Here is a 21,870-nt window from a genome sequence, read left to right on the forward strand (position 1 = left end):
CAGTGGTGACTTTGCCAGCGACAGGTAAGCAGTTGGTGCTGGGGCCAGCCAGGAGCAGCTTGGCATGAAAGACGCTGCAGATCTCCACGACTACATGTCGAGCGAATCTGCGCCTCCCTGTGCACTGCTGCTCGGAGAGGTCCGGGGAGCTGCGCCTCGGTCTGTGGACCCTGTGGCGAGGGTAGTGCCCTCTGCGACGCGTCTCTCTCTGCGGTAGCCCTCCCTCCTGCTGTGCAGGTGGGCATGCAACAACACCGTGTTGGGGGGATCCACGTCTCTGCGGCGGACGGTGTGGACTGCGAGGCTGCTGGTGCTGGTCATGCTCTTCGTCCTCCGAGGGTCTCCACACACCACCCAACTGGCAGGTGTTGGTCTGAGGGGTTGTGCAGGGTAGGTGTGTGGTTCCTCGGACTGGGGCTGCGGTTTCGTGTCGGTCTGTCCTCTGGCTTGGCGGGGGGTGGTGGAGGGCAGGGGTTGCCCTATGTGACGCGGTGGCCTCCTGCGTGGGTGAGGGCTCTCCCCTGTGGAGCGCACCTTGGCACCTGCCACAGGCTGCTGGCTGCAACACGCCTGGTTGGAGGGAGACTGTTTCCCCCAGTGTGGGAAACTCACTGCCTTGAACCGAAAATCCCACACTTCCTCTTTTGACAGCTGCTTCAGCTCATTAACTGACCACAACGAGCAAGGTAAGTACTCTCAAGTGGAACCCCGCTGGCTTTAATTGCCTGCGGGATTCCCACCAGCGGGGCTCGCGCGCGCAGCCCCGCACGTCAGCGCGGTACCCGGAAGTGGCCGGGATTTCGTCGCGATCCGGTCACGTGACCGGATATCAGGATTTTCGGGGCCACCCCGCTGGGAACCCGCCGGAAACACGATCCTAAAATCGAGCCCAATGTTTTTCCCTAAGAAGGTTTACAATATTATAAAGAAAGCTTGCAAAGTGCTTTTCTTACATTCACTCCTTTTGAGCCTACAGGAGAATTCCTTTAGGCTCACACTCCTGTCCCATCTTTAGTTCACAGCTTGGTAGCGCACTACACCCATTTGCCAGTTCAGCTTTTATACATTGAGAATACTACACGATGCATTATGATAGCAATTACAATTAAAACAAACTGAGCACGGATTAAAACCTGAGAGAGAATTCTAACCCAAAGATGTTGTCCTACATTATATATAGTTTCCCACCATGCATGATTTGAAAGGGTAGATGTTCCCTTCCCAATGTTAGCATTGCGTTGTTTCATTTCAGTATTTTAATCTTAATCTCCAACTCCTGGTGACCTCACATGGCCTTATCTAATGTTCTCATCTTGTCAGCATCACATACCTATCTAAGCCATTTGGTCTTCTGGTCTAAGCGGGCTGTGGACTTCTGACTGTCCCAAGAGCTCTAACTTTTGGGTGCAGAGTACCCTATCTTTATACTATTCGGCTGTTGGGGCTGCACATAATGGTTAATGTGACCCAGGAGCGTGAGAAAACCTTTTAAGCAAGGCACTGACACATGCTTCATAGAGAAACCGACTAATTAATGAAACAATCAGGAAACACTGGTACCAATCAGAGGGATTGAAATTAAAGTAAAGAGGGACATAGTAATTTAGATTTCCAAAATTCAGGTTTAGGTTCCCTTGAGTTAACAATGAAATTGGGAGAAATAATACTTAGTAAAAAAAAAATCCAAGAGAGATGGATATTAGTAAAAGGAGAGCTGGAGAATCTTTTAAGTCCATGATTTCTTGACAATATGGTATGTTGTAATTTTCTATACAGTGTATTAAGATTAACCAAATGAAACTTAGAAGCAATATGTATATGTGTGTTTATGTAATCATAATATTAATAAAATATAACGCAAGGTGATCTTAGACAAAGACCATAGGCCTTCGTAATCATGTTCTTCATCCTGGTCTTCGTTTCCAATGGCAACATACATTTGTATCTTTCATGTCCACTGTAGCCATTCTTGGGCTTTCAGGTTATCTTATCAAAAGATCGGGGGCTGTCTGGAGATTTTTGCTCATCTCCCCCTGCATGGTCCTGATGGCTCAGGTAGTGGCCAGGCTATCAAATGCAGTTTTTTCATTGTTCAGTATAGGCAAGGACACAAACATCTCCAAGAGAAAGCTATCAATTAACTATTCTCAACTACACTTTCCTGACTTTCACAAGATTATACATTTATACCAGATTGATATCTTTAGTAAATCATGCCCAGGTGACTTATGTTACTCATGGATGCACTCGCACATCTTTCCCCAACCCTTTTGGTTTGGTTCCTGAAATTCACCCACAATCACCTAGGGCGATGACCTTAGAGAAATTCCCATTTGGTGGTGTAATTTACCTGTTTCTATCTTATATCCTCAACCACTTCCTCTCATCCAATTTTACACATTACATTATATTACCATTCATGAGCCTTTACTGTCCAATACAATATTTAGTCAGGTCCAATATCTTAATACTTTTCTTTGCTTATTTTACTTAACTTTTTCTTAAACCTCTTTTCATTATCCCAAAATATCCCGCTACATTGTGCCGAAGTCCATTCCATCATTTCGAAATTATCCCAATTCCAAAGCGCAGTATTGTTGGACTGATTGTACATTGACGAGTCCTATCTTATTCCCTCCCCAAAAATTTCTTCCTTGAAACACAGCATTAGATAGGAACAATTTAGACTGGACTTTTTAAAATTTTAGAAAATAATTTGATCAGACCCTTAAATTACAGGTAAATTTTCCCTCTGAGCGCTTGAACAGCAACTCATATCAATTTATCTTATCAATTTCAGAAACAAATTATGTCCAAGCTTTGTGGTTTGACAGTAGAGACAGAAGTGCTTGTAATTAATTTTGGATATACTTTCCCCCACCTTCAAGCAAACTGTCTCTGAAAATAAATGGGTTAAAGCAAAACTAATCCAAATGTTCTCAGAAGAGGAAAAGCAGCTTGGATCAAGGCTGATTATTGCTTTACCTTTTCGATGAAATTTTGAATTTTTGAAATTCAAGTCCAAAACGTCACTATGCTGTGACATTTGACATCTTTCGATGTCTGCAGATAAGGTCTTAAATTCTTCACACCACAGAATGGTTTCCTGCACCAACATTTCTCCAGCAAAGGTTGTTCCGTAACTTTGTAATGCCACTTTTATGTCAAAGAACTACTTCTGATAATCCTGCACCACCAACACTCATGCGAGTCCGGAAAACCATAGTCTCTTGCTTTAAAAAGGAAAGAAAAACAAAAATCCATTTAGGTTCTTCTTGAGAGCCCAAGGGATTAATTTGTCAATTCATTTTTTTAAAAAATAATCTCCAACAGAAACAAATCCAGAAAAACAAAGCATGACAGAGACCACCTTGCTTCTCTGTCCTCTCTCTTTTTTGGAGCTTGCAGCCCATCTGAAATTAACCATATCTCTCACACACACACACACACACACACACACACACGTACACAGGGCGGCTGAATCTGGAATTTCTAACTCTAAATTCTTCTCTGTGTTTTTGATTGATTTTCATTTATTCCCTCAGGTGAGCAGGGTTCAGAATGTTTGAACTCCCACTCCTCGTCCCATGTTATTAAAGGCTCATACCCTGGGAATGTCCTTCTGGAGTCAGTGGAAGCGGTCTCGTCCTCCTCAACTTGCACATTGTTATTGTCCATAAGCCATAAAAGGATTATAGGGACGATAGTATGTACCATTTTGACATCCTGTCCCTGCCACTTCTTTATCTGGTTAATATGTACCCACCTATCCTTTTCATTAGTCTGAATTATGTACACATTATTATTCAATTTGTCTATCTTTGAGAAGAGTCCTTCAAATTTCTTTGCCCACTTTCCTGTGACATTGTTCAGTTTCACCATCACCTTATCCCCCACTTCAAGACCCTTAAGGACCAAACTTGTGCCAGCACTTATTATTGTGGCCAATTGATAGGGCAGAACTTGAGTAAATCTGTCCATGATCACACTCTCATGTGGAGGACCTGAGAGGGCACCACCTAGCCAAACCTGTCAACCACATCCGGCATCCAGTCACGACCTCGAATGGAGTAAGTTCCAATCGCTCGAGATGGGGTACCCCGAATTTCCATCAATATTAGCGGCAATACAACATCCCAGGTCTTACCAGGCTCTCCCACTGCCACGATAACTCGCTGCTTAAGGGTATGATTCATACGCTCAACCATCCCAGCTGCCTGAGAGTTAAGTGGAATTTTTGCCTGATTCCTAGGAACTTTAATGTCTCCATGACCTGACCAGTGAAATGAGTCCCTTGATCAGACTCAATTGTATTTGGCAATCCCCAGCAAGTGAAAACATGCTCAGTAAGTACCTTTGCAGTTCGGGTGGCAGTGGCTTGTCTGACAGGGATAGCCTCAACACATTTAGAAAAACAGTCGATTATAACTAAGACATACTGGTTACCTCTAAGTCCTCTGATTACATTGGCCCATTTCAATCTGCAAATTTCTCCACGGGCCATTGGATGCTAGGACATGACTAGGAGCCGTTTTAATTCTGGGCCCGGGATCATACTGGGCACGTGCGAGGCAATTAATAATGGCATTCACAGTCTGATCCATACAAGGTCACCACATCTGCTACATTAACCTTTGGACCAGGCTGTCACCCTTCTGGTGCCCACAAGAGGTGTGGGCCCAACATACCACCTCATTATGAAATGACTGCGGGACTACCCATTTACCCTGATAAAACAAGTTATTCTGTACTTTGAAATTGTTCCATCTATTAAAAGCATCTTTGGGCCATGAGCCCTCACCTTTAATGACCACATGAATGAATTTTTTTTTTTTTTTAAATCCACGGGATGCGGGAGTCGCTGGCAAGGCCAGCATTTATTGCCCATCCCTAATTGCCCTCGAGAAGGTGGTGGTGAGCCGCCTCCTTGAACCGCTGCAGTCCGTGTAGCGAAGGTTCTCCCACAGTGCTGTTGTTAGGTAGGGAGTTCCAGGATTTTGACCCAGCGACGATGAAGGAACGATGATATATTTCCAAGTCAGGATAGTGTGTGACTTAGAGGGGAACGTGCAGGTGATGTTGTTCCCATTTCCCTGCTGCCCTTGTCCTTCTAGGTGGCAGAGGTCACGGGTTTGGGAGGTGCTGTCGAAGAAGCCTTGGCGAGTTGCTGCAGTGCATCTTGTAGACAATACACACTGCAGCCATGGTGCACCGGTGGTGAAGGGAGTGAATGTTTAAGGTGGATGGGGTGCCAGTCAAGCAGACTGTTTTGTCCTGTATGGTATCGAGCTTCTTGAGTGTTGTTGGAGCTGCACTGATCTAGTCAAGTGGAGAGTATTCCATCACACTTGTGCCTTGTAGATGGTGGAAAGGCTTTGGGGAGTCAGGAAGTGAATCACTCACCCCAGAATACCCAGCCTCTGACCTGCTCTTATAGCCACAGTATTTATATGGCTGATCCAGTTAAGTTTCTGGTCAATGGTGACCCCCAGGATTTGATGGTGGGGGATTTGGCGGTGGTAATGCTGTTGAATGTCATGGGGAGGTGGTTAGACTCTCTCTTGTTGGAGTTGGTCATTGCCTGGCACAAATGTTACTTGCCACTTATCAGCCCAAGCCTGGATGTTGTCCAAGTCTTGCTGCATGCGGGCACAGACTGCTTCATTATCTGAGGGGTTGCGGATGGAACTGAACACTGCAATTATCAGCGAACATCTCCACTTTTGACCTTATGATGAAACAGCTGAAGATGGTTGGGCCGAGGACACTGCCCTGAGGAACTCCTGCAGCAATGTCCTGGGGCTGAGATGATTGACCTCCAACAACCACTACCATCTTCCTGATTTAATCGAGGGGTCCTGATCCTGTACTCCTGAAGAAAAGTGATGCTTCACTTTGAACTTTACAAAAACCATTGATTTTTTTTTTTAATCAAGAGACAATAAAACTGTTTGCACAGTAACTGCTCTTTCCACTTAAGAAAACAGTGACTCCAGATTGAAATGCTGGAAGCTCAAAAGGTGTCATGCCAACTTTTAAAAAAACACTTGTACAGTCCCAAATGCGTAACAATACAGAAATAAGGGTTAATTTCTTCTTGCATGTCAAAACCTTAAATGTGCTTCGAAGAAGTTCAAATTAATTTATAACCAGAGTCCTTCCTGCAACTGTAACTTGTAATTCTTTAAAGCTGCAATTTATCTTTCTTTCTTACAATTAAATCTCATTTTAAAGTTTATGGATTTAGATAATCCAATTACAAGACATCCCCAGATTGTTCTCCTCTTCATTCCTTTTTCGGTCACTTTTTTCTGATTACAGTCAAACACAGGATCAAAAATGATGCTGTCAGTTTGCCAACAGCTATCACATTCCAATATCATAAACCAATAGAATCACCTCTAATGTCAAAATTTTAAGTCATCAATTTACACTCACCATTACTCGACACGAGAAAAACATAATAAGCATTAAAAAGGGGTGTAGCCCGCAACAGCGAAAAGAAAGCACTCACAATTAGTACAGGCTTTTTAAAAGAGACAGTACACTGAAAACAAAAGAACACATTGTGTTGTTTGTAACACTCTTCCTTTCTCCTTCTTGACTCAATCATAGACTACCATTTTCTACTTAAGCATATTTCAATTTCTGAAATAAAAACAGAAAATACTGGAAAAGCTCAGCAAGTGAGGCAGCATCTGTGGAGAAAGAAACAGAGTTAACGTTTCAGGTCCAAGACCTTTCGTCAGGACTGGAAGATGATAAGAGTTAAAGTTTTTATGCAAGTACAGAACCGGGGGAAGGGGGGGGGGGCGGCGGGGGGAGTGGAAAAGGGGGAGGAAAGATAGGGTAGAGGGCAAGAGTGATTAAATGACAAAAATGAATGAAGGTGCAAGGCAAAGGAGGGTGGTAATGGCACAAGTTAAGAAACAAAAGATCAGTTTAGAGTAGCTGAAAATGGCAACAGCAGAACGATAACCAGTAGCTGCAGTCCAACAAAAAAAATTTAAAATGGGAGCAGTGGTTACGGTCTGAAGCTATTGAAATCAATGTTGAGTCCGGAAGGTTGTAAAGTGCTTAAACGAAAGATAAGGTGCTGTTCCTTGAGCGTCACTGGAACAATGTAAGAGGCCGAGGACAAAGAGGTCAGAGTGGGAATGGGACGGGGAATTAAAATGGCAAGCGACCGGCAGGTCAGGGTCACGCTTAGACCAATAGACCATAAGAGATAGGAGCAGGAGTAGGCCATTTGGCCCTTCGAACCTGCTCCACCATTTAATGAGATCATGGCTGATCTAATTTTTACCTCAACTCCACTTTTTCTCCCATATCCTTTGACTCCCTTGCTGATCAAAAATTTGTCTAACTCAGCCTTGAATGTATTGAATGACTCAGCCTCCACAGCTTTTTGGGGTGAAGAATTCCAAAGATTCACGACCCTCTGGGAGAAGAAATTCCTCCTCATTTCCATCTTAAACGGGCAACCCCTTATTCTAAGACTATGCCCCCAGTTGTAGATTCCCCAATGAGAGCTAACTTCCTCTCAGCATCTACCCCTCAGAATCTTATGTTTCAATAAGATCTCCCCTCATTCTTCTAAACTCCAATGAGTACAGACCCAACCTGTTCAATCTTTCCTCATAAGACAACCCTTCCATACCCAGAATCAACCTAGTGAACCTTCTCTAAACTGCCTCCAATGCAAGTTTATCCTTCCTTAAATAAGGGCACCTGAACTGTATGCAATACTCCAGGTGTGGTCTCACCAGCACCCTGTGTAGTTGTAGCATGACTTCCCTGCTTTTATACTCCATCCTCCTAGAAATAAAGGGCAATATTTCATTTGCCTTCTGGATTACCTGCTGCACCTGTATGTTGGCTTTTTGTGTTTCATGTACGAGGACACCCAGATCCCTCTGTACTGCTCCCAAAGTGGATGACTTCACATTTTCCCACATTATATTCCATCTGCCAAATTTTTGCCCATTCGCTTAACCTGTCAATATCCCTTTGCAGACACTTTGTGTCCTCATCGCAACTTGCTTTTCCACCTATATTTGTATCATCAGCAAATTTGGCCACAGTACACTCTGTTCCTTCATCCAAGTCATTGATACATATTATAATGAATTGAGGCCCCGGCACTGATCCCTGTGGCACCCCACTAGTTACAGATTGCCATTTTGAAAATGACCCTTTTATCTCAACTCTTTGTTTTCTGTTAGTTAGCCAATCCTTTATCCATGCCAGTATATTACCCCCCAACACCATGAGCTCTTATCTTGTGCAGTAACCTTTTATGTGGCACCTTATTGAATGCCTTTCGGAAATTCAAATATATTGCATCCATTGGTTCCCCTTTATCCACCCTGCCCGTTACTTCCTCAAAGAACTAATAAATTTGTCAGACACGATTTCCCCTTCATAAAACCATGTTGATTCTCCTTGATTGCATTATGAGTCTCCAAATGTCCTGCTACTACTTCCTTAATAATGGATTCGAGCATTTTCCCAATGACAGATGTTAGGCTAACTTGTCTAGAGCTTGGGGACTGAGCAGAGCTGTTCAGCAAAGCGATCGCATTGCGTTTGGTCTTCCCAATGTAGAGGAGACCGTCTTGTGAGCAGCGAATACAGTATACTAAATTGAAAGAAGTACAAGTAAATTGCTGTTTCACCTCGAAGGAGTGTTTGGGACCCTGGACAGTGAGAAGGGAGGTGATGAAAGGGCAGGTGTTGCTTCTCCTGCACTCGCATGGGAAGGTGCCGTGGGGAGGGGGGCGGTTGTTGGGGGTGATGGAAGAGTGGACCAGGGTGTCGCGGAGGGAGTGATCCCTTCGGAATGCTGAAAGGGGAGAGGAAGATGTGTTTAGTGGTGGGATCGTGCTGGAGGTGGTGGAAATGACGGAGGATGATACGTTGAATGTGGAGGCTAGTGGGGTGGAAGATGAGGACAAGGGGGACCATGGTTCATGGTTCTGGAAGGGAGGGGAAGGGGTGAGGGCAGAAGTGCAGGAAATAGTACGGACACGGTCGAGAATCCTGTCAAATACAGTGGAGAGGAATCCTTGAATGAGGAAAAAGGAAGACATATCAGAAGCACTGGTATGGAAGGTGGCATCGTCAGAACAGATGCAATGGAAACAAAGAAACTGGGAGAAGGGAATACAGTCCTTTTGGAAGTAGAGTAGGAGGAAGTGTAATCAAGGTAGCTGTGGATTTATATTATATATTCGTTGACAGCCTATTCCCAGAAATGGAGATAGAGAAGAGTTGGAGATGGACCATATGAAGGTGAAGGAAAGGTGCAAATTAGAAGCAAAGTTGATGAAATTTTCCAGTTTGGGGCTAGATCAGGAAGATCACCAATACAGTCATCAATGTACCAGGAAAAGAGGTGAGGGAGGGGACCTGATTTGGACTGGAACAAGGAATGTTCCACATCCCCCACAGGAATAGCAGTGACCAATATAGGTTCCCATAGCGACACCTTTTATTTGGAGGAAGTGAACGGAGTCAAAGGAGAAGTTGTTCAACGTAAGCACAAGTTCAGCCAGGCGGAGGAGGGTGGTGGTGGATGGAGACTGGTTGGGCCTTCGTTCAAGGAAGATGCAGAGGGCCCACAGGCTGTCCTGGTAGTGGGACTGGATGCCCACGGTGAAAAGGAAACTGTTAAAGTGGCAGAAAAGTCAGAAGAGTCGCGGATGTAGGTCGGAAGAGACTGGGCAAGGGGAGAAAAAAAAAGTCGAGATAGGAGGCAATAAGTTCTGATGTGTGACTTAGCTTCATTCTGTACTGACTCAAAGTCACAAGCTCACAGTCTGTGTCCTCACCCAAGCCTGGTGTGGTGAAGGTCCTTCAGTCTTTCTCTTGCTTACAATTCATCAAAGCTTGCAAAGCAGCCTGACCTCCACTACCTCCTATTCCCACTGCTTTCCAGACTCTCGCTACAGTATCCGTCCATTTCTGCCTGCCTTCTCATGTCCCTGCTGGCAGACACTTGAATACCTTGGGGCTGCAGGCATATAGCATCATTCGCACTGTCTCTCTATCATCACAGTCGTTCAATTCAACAGTTTGATCTATTCCTGCTATTGAAGCTACTGGGTCTTGAGTTTTATTTTAGGAATAGTTTTCACTAATTCCTGTAATTGCATACCCATATAGGGGACCTCTATAGTCTGTGTCACATTCACTACAGCATTTGCAACATCTTCGACCCTAACACTCATTTGACCGTACGTATGGGGGCTATTCTGGGTACAAGAGTCCCTCGATCATAATAACTATCTCGGTCTTCGTCCCCATTCCAGTAATGCTCTGCCCAGTCTATACCTTCGTTCCCACTATCATCTCCCTCAGCTACACCACACTGACTTACATGTACCCTCCCTGCGTGATTTCAGCTGTTGTTTCAGCTTTTCTATCTCTATTACATCTATCGTGATGGGGCCCCTTTTGGGCAGTCTCTTTCTTTCCTCATAATTGCAGCCATTGAAACGCAATTCATTTGTTTTAACCTTTGATTTTTCTAACTTATATTTAAGTTCCTCCGACTCTGCCTGTCTTTGAATAGTCTCATGTGTTTTGCTTGCTACCTGTGTTTGCATGTATGCCACTAATCCCTGCAGCATCTCTGTATATTTTCTATTATCACTGTCAGTCTTGCTACTCTCTTCCTCTTTCTGTGCTTTATCTTTTAGCATTTTATATTTAATCTGAACCACCTGCAGTTTGTCCTTTAACTTTTCCACCCCCTGAAGCTGAAACAGCAGCTTCCCTGCTTTCCAGCAATCACCTTTGATCCTTTTTCCCCCCTTAGTTAATTCCTTTGCTTGATCCTCAACCTCACACAAAGTCTGAAAATATTAAACTAATAAAGTACATGTTACTAGTTCCTTCGGAATATATTTCTTTGTCTTATCTATCAGAGTTGTTTTTACTAGTGGCTCTTCCATCTTTTCACAATTATTAATCGCCTCTTTCATGGATAAGCACTCCTTCCTTAAATTTTTTTTTAAATGAATCGTGAGTCCGTGTGAGGATATCTCTCACTATGTTAACCATCTCACCTCTACCTCACAAAAACCGTGAGCACAGCAGCCCACTGTGAGATCAGCACATTAGCAACTTATAGCCGTGGGGAACCAACCCACCCCGGTACCGCCACTGGACAATTACACAGGTCTCCTAGACCCAAAAAGTGATCCCAACTTTGTCCGTTTACCAAGTACAACAACCCAAATACCTTTACTTTGTACCGAACAACACCTCACGCCCCACACTGGGCACCAATATGCAAGTAAAATACTTTTACTGTTCGAGTCCTTAATCAAAAAGGTTGCAAGGTTCCAAAATATAATGGCTTTATTAAGAAGCTATAACAAGTAACAAAGAGATTAAAATACAAGAATACAATCAAAAATGCTGGTCACATTGATACAAAGTTGATCACTTTCCAAGGCTTCGAAGTGCATTTTCAAAGTCTTGATTACTTTGGCAGTCCAGTCCTGCCCTGAGTGTACTCTGAGAAACATGTGGAAAAGCAGCCAATTTTATACAGATTTTAGACAATTAGTTCTATATGTGCCTCCCATCAATCATCCCCTCTATCCCGTGAGGCTGCTATCAGTTTTCCCCCTTAGGAATGCAACATTTTGGTACTAACAACTCCCTAATGATTAGTGGCCTTCAGGCTGGTACTAACTCCACCTTCAAGGAAATCATAAGGCTAGGGATGACTCCCCTTCTGACTGATAAACACGGATGGTGCTCAAATGCTTAACTGCCCATGGAGGCCTTGTCTTTCACAAGGTCGTAAAGCCAGCTTGTTTGAACAGACAGAAAGCCTTTGTTCACAGCAAAGCTGAATGTTTTCCCTAAGGTTTACAATATTATAAAGAAAGCTTGTATAGTGCTTTTCTTACAGAAATGCAAACTTGTCAAATTTGCACTAATAAGGACAGGCATAGAGAGAGGATGCAATTCAAGATTTGCACGACATACTCGGCAGGCACTTGGCAAAATAAATTTAGTGCTGCTCTGATAAATGTAAAGTATTGCACATTGTATACTTATGTTGCACATTTTCCACTCAGTGAAGGGAACATAATTAGCACTGAATCTAGAAAGTAATAACTTGTCACTTTCAATGTCTGAACAATGGGACAACACAATTAAAAAAGCAAACAGAATCCTAGGATGTATAGCCAGAACAGTAAGGTAAAAGGCTACAGAGTATTGGTCTGACCACACTTGGAGTACTGCATTCAATTCTGGGCACCATGTTGTAAAGAGTAAAGAGAAATAGAAGAGCACATGAGCTTTGGGCAAAGATAGGATCAGGATCATTTGTGATGCACCCTGTGGCGATTGACTGCCCAGGCTCATACAGGAATACTTGGGTGAGAGACTAAAGGATGCCTAGCCTTCCATGAACCATACTCCCTCAAGGATTTAACATCTTTGCCGGGGAAGGGGGGGGGGGGGGGGAAAGGGGAATAAATTGGAGAGAGAAAAAAACCTGTCAAGACTGCATGTACATATTCACAAGTTTTCATCTGGAACACTATTCCACCCGATCTCAAACACTGTCCCTGTCTGTCAAAATTACTTAAATTTATTTGCACTGTCACTAAAATAATGCAGATTACAAATATTATAGACAAACAAGTAAAATGATGGCAAAAGCCATCCATATCACTGGTTGTCCCATCATGCAATCCTACTATACATATCTTTGTTGTTACACAAATAACAGGGAAAGGAATAGTGAAAAAGAGTCCAACTAATAGCAAATAGTAAAAATCTAATGATTGAAATTAAAACATAGTATAGGAGCTTAGGAACAGGAGTAGGCCATAATGAGGACAAACTGAGTAAACAGCCACACTAGAAAGTAAGCAAACACTTAGGTGTCTACATCACAATCAGAAAAACAATTTCTATCCCTAACTTCACAAAAAGAATTAGACAGATATACACCAATACAAAAAACAAGTACAGAATCAAAAGAAAATCCCTTTCACACGATAATTATAAGTTAAAACAATCCCCCCATACCTTTTGGTACAAGAACAAACATTTTAACTGTTACAGGAATGCTCTTGGTCATAAGTGGACCATTGGATTATCTTGAAATTACAAAATCAACACTTACAAAACTTTTTTGTTGGTTCAGGTAGGTCTCCAGGGTCCTTTTTCTGAACTGAAGAAAGTTGATGATGCCACTCAAGATGACAATGGTACGTTTTGTTTCTTTGTTTAAAAAAGTGTATCAGATGAGCAAGAGAAAGAAAAAAAATACGAGTCCGAGTTATAACTTCAGCAACATCCCAAAATTCCTCATGACTTTGAAGCTCAACTCCTAAAATTATATTTATGCAGGCAAATAAATTAGAACATGATACAGCAATATACATTATTCAATACTAGTATCTCAAAATAGCAGAAAATTTATAATTTTCCCTGCCCCGTTTCAAAATTATATTTTGTTTCCTTTATCACAATTTTTCAACTCCAATTTCATAACTATAAAGCACATTTTATTTAATTCAATGTCAATTGCAATCATCGACTGGTTATCTGCAATACCTAGATGTATAATGAAAATACTAAAAGTAGACAATCCTATTTTTCCCCACACCAATGTAAATGTAATAAAAATAGTAAGGTTCGTAGATCAAGACAAATCTCAGAATTACTAATCCACTCCTAGATGTAATGAGATATCTAATTTTTCCAGAAAAACTGTGTTTAGATAACACAAGAGGCATAAATGTCAGAGGGAGCTTGTTCTAAGCTGCAATTTTCACAATTATTGCCAATAGTGTCAATGATCTGATTGAGATAGTTACTACTAGCTACCCAATAGCATGCACACAAAACATACACCTTGCAAGACTTGAAGATGGTTGTGTGGGACTGTAGTATGCAGAGGATGGCCATCATTTGAGGTAGGTAACCTATATTCTTCATTTTACATCTTGCCACATTACAGGACTATACCACAGTAGTACAGAATTTAGATGAGAAAGATCCTTGTAAGAGGAGCCAAAAAACAAACAACTGCCTGATCTGCCAGACATCATGACAAGCAGCAATCAAATCTAGACGAATATGCACTGACAATTACACAATGTACAGCACAGAAACAGGCCATTCAGCCCAACAGGTCTATGCCAGTGTTTATGCTCATACAAGCCTCCTCCCTCCTTTCTCTCACCCTATCAGCATATCTTTCTTTTCCTTTCTCCCTCATGTGCTTATCTAGCTTCCCCTTAAATGCATCTACGTTAGTCGCCTCAACTACTCTTTATGGTAGCAAGTTCCACATTCTAACCACTCTGGGTAAAGAAGTTTCTCCTGAATTCCCTGGATTTATTAGTGACTGTCATAGATTTATGACCCCTAGTTCTGGTCTCCCCCACAAGTGGAAACATCTTCTCTACATCTACCCTACGAAACCCTTTCTTAAAGACCTCTATCAGGTCTTCCCTCCATCTTCTCTTTTCTAGAGAGAGAAGAGCCCCAGCCTGCTCAATCTTTCCAGATAGGTATAACCTCTCAATTCCGATATCTTCCTCGTGAATCTTTTTTGCACTTTCTCCAGTGCCTCTTATATCCTTTCGATAATATGGAGACCAGAACTATGCACAATACTCCAAGTGTGGTATAACCAAAGTTCTATACAAGTTTAACATAATTTCTCTGCTTTTCAATTCTATCCCTTTAGAAAAGAACCCCAGTGCTTGGTTTGTTTTTTTTTTTAAAAACAATGGCTATTAACCTGCATCACTTTTAGTGATTTGCGTATCTGTACCCCCAGATCTCTCTGCTCCTCCATCCCATTTAGACTCTTACTATCCAAGCAGTATGTGGCCCTCTTATTCTTCCTACCAAAAGATAACACCTCACACTTATCTATATTGAAATTCATTTGCCAATTACACATCCATTCTGAAAGTTTACTAAAGTCTTGCTGTATTTTGTCGCAGTCCTCCTTGGTATTAATTACACCAATTTGGTGTCGTCCGCAAATTTTGAAATTGTACTTCTGATTCCAAATAGTTTATATAAATGGTGAACAACAGTGGTCCCAGCACCAATCCTTGTGGAACACCACTTCCCACCTTTTGCCAGTCTGAGTAACTACTTTTAACCCCTACTCTCTCTTCTGTTTTGTAGCCAGCTTGTTCTCTATTCTGCTACTTCTCACCTGACCCCATATGCTCTGACCTCAATCATGAGTCAACTATGGAGTCAGGTGACCTTATCGGAGGCCTTTTGAAAATCCAAATATATTACATCTACTACATTATCCTCGTCTAACCTTTTTGTTACTTCTTCAAAGAATTCAATAACGGTGGTCAAGCATGACTTTCCCTTTTGAAATCAGTGCTGACTATTCTTTATTACAGGGATACCATTATCTTTCCTCCCGTCGACGTTAAGCTAATTGGTCTATAGTTCCCTGAACTGGTTCTATCTCCCTTTTTAAAATATAGGAATCACATTAGCTGTCCGCCAGTCCTCTGGCACTATTCCCTTTTCTAATGAATTTTTATGCAGATGTAATAGTGCCTCTGCTATTTCTTCCCTAACCTCTTAATATGAACAGATGCAATCCATACAGACCAGGAACTTTATCCTCTCTAAGTTTGATTAGTTTATTATCTCCCCCCTTTCTATCTTAAATGTGTTTATATCTTTTTTGATTTCTTCTTCAACTAATGTCATGCCCACCATGTTTGTCTCAATATTTACCAGGGAGATTAAGTAATTATTTAATATTTCTGCCATTTCGTTGTCATTACCTGTGAGTTTATCGTGTCTATCCCTTAGTGGCCCTATCCCTATCCTGATTTTTCTTTTGTTATTTATGTGTCTGTAGAATACTTTATTTCTTTTTATGTTCCTTGATAATTTAATTTCGTAGTTTCTCTTCGCCATCCTAATTGCTTTTTTAAAAAACTTATTTCCTAACCTTTTCATTTTCCCTTTTGTCATTCTCTCCTTTGTTAGTGCTTTTCTGTTCAGGAGTAATTCTGATCAATTTAGTCAGCTTAACATTATGGTTCAATACAGACAGACAAGCTGAGTGGTGTCTTTGAGATTTACTGTTAGTGGCAAATGTACTTGTATGGACAAATAATCCATATAATCGACAACCCGAGAATGGCTGTTAACCTAAAGTAATTATGGGAAATGAAGTTGTCTAAAGTCCCTTATTTTGGTTTATAGGATTTTGGACTGCTTGCACTCAGCATGTTTCTTTGAATTTGGAACTTAAATGAATTTGGAAAAGTAGAAAACTTACTAGGGTTCAGGAGGTCAACCATCTCAAAATTTGGAATTGCACATAGTGATATCAAATTATGCCTAAGAGAGAGAGATATACAGAAAATTGTTTGGATACTGTTATGGCATCTCAGCAACAATCCAGCACAAATTATTTAACATCAGTTTGCTGCAATGCAAATGCGATTAAAACCAATTCTGCAAAAGTCAAATCCTGCTTAGCATAAAACATTTAGTTTAGTCCCTTAAAATACAATTAATGTTTCAGTCAGCACATACCTACCAGAGAGTAACTATGTCCACAGTAGTGTTTTCTGACTAGAAGTCAAGGTGGTTACATAGAATGTGCTGCACAGAAACAGGTCATTCGGCCCAACAGGTCCATGCCAGTGTTTATGCTCCACACGAGCCTCCTCCCTACCTACTTCATCTAACCCTATCAGCATATCCTTCTAATCCTTTTTCCCTTATAAGTGCATCTATGCTAGTTGCCTCAACTACTCCTTGTGGTAATGAGTTCCACTACCGCAGTAGCGGGGACTTGTGTAATAACACCAAGAAACTCCACCATCCTGCTAAGTGACTGCCAGGATCCTAGCGGTGAAGAGCCAAGACCAATATTATCACTGGGAATTCCCTCAGGGCTTCTACCACTTTGCCACCGCAACTGCAGCAGAAATCCAAATTACGTGCGTAAACGGCGTTTCTGGCGAACTTCCACCAAAGTTATGGCGGTGGAGTGGGAGAAGCAGTGAGGAAATTGCCAACATATGACTACAGTGAAGTCAGTTACCTCTGCAAAAACTCCCTTTTAAAATAAATAGCAGAGCTTGAAGGAAACATTAAATAAACCTCAAGCTCTACAGTCGAGAAAGAAGGGGGTTAAGGGGTGCATATGAAATACTAAATGATATAGATAAGATAAAACCAAAACAATAAAGTAAGACAGAGTAGTCAGTTCAGAGGATATAAATTTAAATTGATGAAAAGTTTAAAACAGATATTCAGAAGAACTTAACTCGGATAAATGTTTGCAATAATTTGCCAACCAGCATAGTAGAGACAAAAACATTAGGAACTAATAAATCCTCTGCACCAGATAGCATATATCCTACAGCGCTGAAGGAGAATAGGGAGGAAATTTATGGGGCACAAATTTCTTTATAAAAAAGAATCACTGAGCACAGATGAGGTTCCTTGGAACTGGAACAAACACAATACCTCTATTTAAAAAGGGTGCAGAAAATTTCATCCAGGCAACTACAGGTCCATTAGCCTAACATCAATAACAGATGAAATAATGGAAACCATTTTTAAAAAAGAGTGGGCAAGAGGAGTCCCTGTATAGCAATAACTGCTTATTCATCTCTGGTGTTTATGGGGCAGTGTCTGATAAACCACTACTTCTAAGAGTATCACAAATGAAGTAGATGGAACTCTGATTTAGTTAGTTTAATGTTTCAGAAAGCAGTTATAAAAATGAAAAATCAGAAAAGAGTACTCTTGAGGTGCTAAGTCAGACTGGGGGCAGAGGAGGTGCTGAATGGAGTCCTGCAGTGGTCATTGGCCGCAGTTTTTTCTAATCTACGTAAACAACCTGGATGCCAAAACCAATTGTAAGCTTGTCAAGTTTACAAACAATAGTAAAATTGGGAAAGTAGTGGAGACAGAAGATGCAGTTAACAATTTGCAGAAGCATTTTGACAGACAAGTGGCAAATTATGTTTTATGGTGATAAGATATAAAGATGTGCAACATAAGTTTACAATAGAATTAGCACAGGGAGACTTAGAAACAGACATGGGAGTATTAGTAAACACACCATTTATAATGTCCAGATAATGTGATGATTTTTTTTTAAAAAGCAAATAGAATATTGGGGTACATAGCCAGAACAGTAGAGTACAAGTTCACAAATGTTTGTGCTAAGGTAACAGTCAGACACACCTGTAGCACTGTATTCAATTTTGGTCACCGTGCTACACAATGCATATGAATGAAATGGAAGGTGCAGATGACAGCAACAAGAATGGTATCAAATATAAACGGGATGAACTATGAGGAAAGTGTAGAGAAGTTCAAGCTGGCAAGATATATAAAATATTAAATAGTATAGATTGCATTTCAAAAGTCAAGCTAGTAGGACCAAATGACCTAAATTTAAAGTTAGTGGAAAGTAAACTTAAAACAGATAAACTAAAAGGAGAGCTTCTTTGCTCAAAAGGATGCTAAGTGTTTTGATTAAACTGTCAGACATAATACCAGACACAAAAGCATGAGGGGTATTCAAAATATAGCTGGATGCCAGACTGGGAGAGTTAGGGTACTAGGGAGATGAGCTTCAATGGCTCTAAAGTTTTCTTCTCGTCTTTCTGTTCTTGACTTTTATATATCTTACAAAACGTAAGGCACCATAGCTTTCAGATCAAGTTTAATGTCCTCTACCACATTGCAATAACTGCTTAGCCAAAACATTCTTCATAGGGTCTTTGTGGCTATAAATGAAGCTTGTCACTTATTGTTAACAGGTCCCTGCACAGGGGTTGAGCTAAGCTGCATAGGAGTACAAGCCATGAGGGTTGAAAGCAATATACCCCACATCCACTGTAACATTGAGTTTTCTACCTATTTGGCCTGGAAGGGATTTTGGTTCAATTTATATTACATTGTCGCTAGGAGGTTAGATTCAGTTCCCAAAGGGTCAACACAGCCATCTCAGAATTGTCTATTTTCACATAACGGATTATTTTGAGACAATGAGCGCCATTCAACACCTCCTAGAAATGTGTGTACCTGTAATATTAGAACGGTTTTCGTGCAGGGGCATCCAGGAGGTTTTTTTTTTATTATTCGTTCATGGGATGTGGGCGTCACTGGCGAGGCCGGCATTTATTGCCCATCCCTAATTGCCCTCGAGAAGGTGGTGATGAGCCACCTTCTTCAACCGCTGCAGTCCATGTGGTGAAGGTTCTCCCACAGTGCTGTTAGGAAGGAAGTTCCAGGATGTTGACCCAGCGACGATGAAGGAACGGCGATATATTTCCAAGTCGGGATGGTGTGTGACTTGGAGGGGAACGTGCAGGTGGTGTTGTTCCCATGTGCCTGCTGCTCTTGCCCTTCTAGGTGGTAGAGGTCTCGGGTTTGGGAGGTGCTGTCAAAGAAGCCTTGGCGAGTTGCTGCAGTGCATCCTGTGGATGGTACACACTGCAGCCACTGTGCGCCGGTGGTGAAGAGAGTGAATGTTTAGGGTGGTGGATGGGATGCCAATCAAGCGGGCTGCTTTGTCCTGGATGGTGTCGAGCTTCTCGAGTGTTGTTGGAACTGCACTCGTCCAGGAAAGTGGAGAGTATTCCATCACACTCCTCACTTGTGCCTTGTAGATGGTGGAAAGGCTTTGGGGAGTCAGGAGGTGAGTCACTCGCCGCAGAATATCCAGCTTCCGGCCTGCTCTTGTAGCCGCAGTATTTATATGGCTGGTCCAGTTAAGATTCTGGTCAACGGTGACCCCCAGGATGTTGTCCAGGTCTTGCTGCATGCGGGCTCGGACTGCTTCATTATCTGAGGGGTTGCGAATGGAACTGAACACTGTCCAATCATCAGCGAACATCCCCATTTCTGACCTTATGATGGAGGGAAGGTCATTGATGAAGCAGCTGAAGATGGTTGGGCCTAGGACACTGCCTTGAGGAACTCCTGCAGCAATGTCCTGGGGCTGAGATGATTGGCCACCAACAACCACTACCATCTTCTTTTGTGCTAGGTATGATTCCAGCCACTGGAGAGTTTTCACCCTGATTCCCATTGACTTCAATTTTACTAGGGCTCCTTGGTGCCACACTCTGTCAAATGCTGCCTTCATGTCAAGGGCAATCACTCTCACCTCACCTCTGGAATTCAGCTCTTTTGTCCATGTTTGGACCAAGGCTGTAATGAGGTCTGGAGCAGAGTGGTTCTGGCGGAACCCAAACTGAGCATCGGTGAGCAGGTTATTGGTGAGTAAGTGCCGCTTGATAGCACTGTTGACGACACCTTCCATCACTTTGCTGATGATCGAGATTAGACTGATGGGGCGGTAATTGGCCGGATTGGATTTGTCCTGCTTTTTGTGGACAGGACATACCTGGGCAATTTTCCACATTGTCAGGTAGATGCCAGTGTTGTAGCTGTACTGGAACAGCTTGGCTGGAGGCGCAGCTAGTTCTGGAGCACAAGTCTTCAGCACTACTGCCGGGATCTTGTCAGGGCCCATAACCTTTGCTGTATCCAGTGCACTCAGCAGTTTCTTGATATCACGTGGAGTGAATCGAATTGGCTGAAGACTGGCCTCTGTGATGGTGGGGATATCGGGAGGCGGCCGAGATGGATCATCCACTCGGCACTTCTGGCTGAAGATGGTTGCAAACGCTTCAGCCTTGTCTTTTGCATTCACGTGCTGGACTCCACCATCGTTGAGGATGGGGATGTTTGCAGAGCCTCCTCCTCCCGTTAGTTGTTTAATTGTCCACCACCATTCACGACTGGGATGTGGCAGGACTGCAGAGCTTTGATCTGATTCGTTGGTTGTGGAATCGCTTAGCTCTGTCTATAGCATGTTGCTTCCGCTGTTTAGCATGCATGTAGTCCTGAGTTGTAGCTTCACCAGGTTGGCACCTCATTTTTAGGTACGCCTCGTGCTGCTCCTGGCATGCTCTTCTACACTCCTCATTGAACCAGGGTTGATCCTCTTGCTTGTTGGTAATGGTAGAGTGAGGAATACGCAGGCCATGAGGTTACAGATTGTGCTGGAATATAATTCTGCTGCTGCTGCTGATGGCCCACAGCGCCTCATGGATGCCCAGTTTTGAGCTGCTAGATCTGTTCTGAATCTATCCCATTTAGCACTGTGGTATTGCCACACAACACATTGGATGGTGTCCTCAGTGCGAAGACGGGACTTCGTCTCCAAGAGGACTGTGCGGTGGTCACTCCTACCAATACTGTCATGGACAGATGCATCTGCGACAGGTAGATTGGTGAGGACGAGGTCAAGTAAGTTTTTCCCTCGTGTTGGTTCGCTCACCACCTGCCGCAGACCCAGTCTAGCAGCTATGTCCTTCAGGACTCGGCCAGCTTGGTGAGTAGTGGTGCTACCGAGCCACTCTCGGTGATGGACATTGAAGTCCCCCACCCAGAGTTCATTCTGTGCCCTTGCTACCCTCAGTGCTTCCTCCAAGTGGTGTTCAACATGGAGGAGGACTGATTCATCAGCTGAGGGAGGGCGGTAGGTGGTAATCAGCAGGAGGTTTCCTTGCCCACGTTTGACCTGATGCCATGAGATTTCATGGGGTCCAGAATCAATGTTGAGGACTCCCAGGGCCACTCCCTCCTGACTGTATATCACTGTACCGCCACCTCTGATCGGTCTGTCCTTCCGGTGGGACAGAACATTACCCAGGGATGGTGATTGAAGATGTTGGCTGAAAGGTATGATTCTGTGAGTATGGCTGTGTCAGGCTGTTGCTTGACTAGTCTTTGGGACAGCTCTCCCAATTTTAGCACAAGTCCCCAGATGTTCGTGAGGAGGACTTTGCA

The 21,870-nt window shown here is 42.8% G+C and overlaps 1 protein-coding gene across 1 annotated transcript in view; it reads right to left on the reverse strand.

Moving 5' to 3' along the window:
* The window catches only part of nuf2 (UF2 component of NDC80 kinetochore complex), a 48,774-nt gene that overhangs the window by 15,972 nt on the left and 10,932 nt on the right, over positions 1 to 21,870 (reverse strand). Inside the window, exons 6-7 of the mRNA XM_067989750.1 lie at positions 16,319 to 16,380; positions 13,160 to 13,257 (exon numbers count right to left, since the gene is read on the reverse strand). Coding sequence (XP_067845851.1) covers positions 13,160 to 13,257; positions 16,319 to 16,380 — 160 coding nt within the window. The remainder of the gene's footprint in view (positions 1 to 13,159; positions 13,258 to 16,318; positions 16,381 to 21,870) is intronic.

Source organism: Heptranchias perlo, chromosome 9, assembly GCF_035084215.1.
Source record: "Heptranchias perlo isolate sHepPer1 chromosome 9, sHepPer1.hap1, whole genome shotgun sequence".
In the NCBI taxonomy this organism is placed as follows: domain Eukaryota; kingdom Metazoa; phylum Chordata; class Chondrichthyes; order Hexanchiformes; family Hexanchidae; genus Heptranchias; species Heptranchias perlo.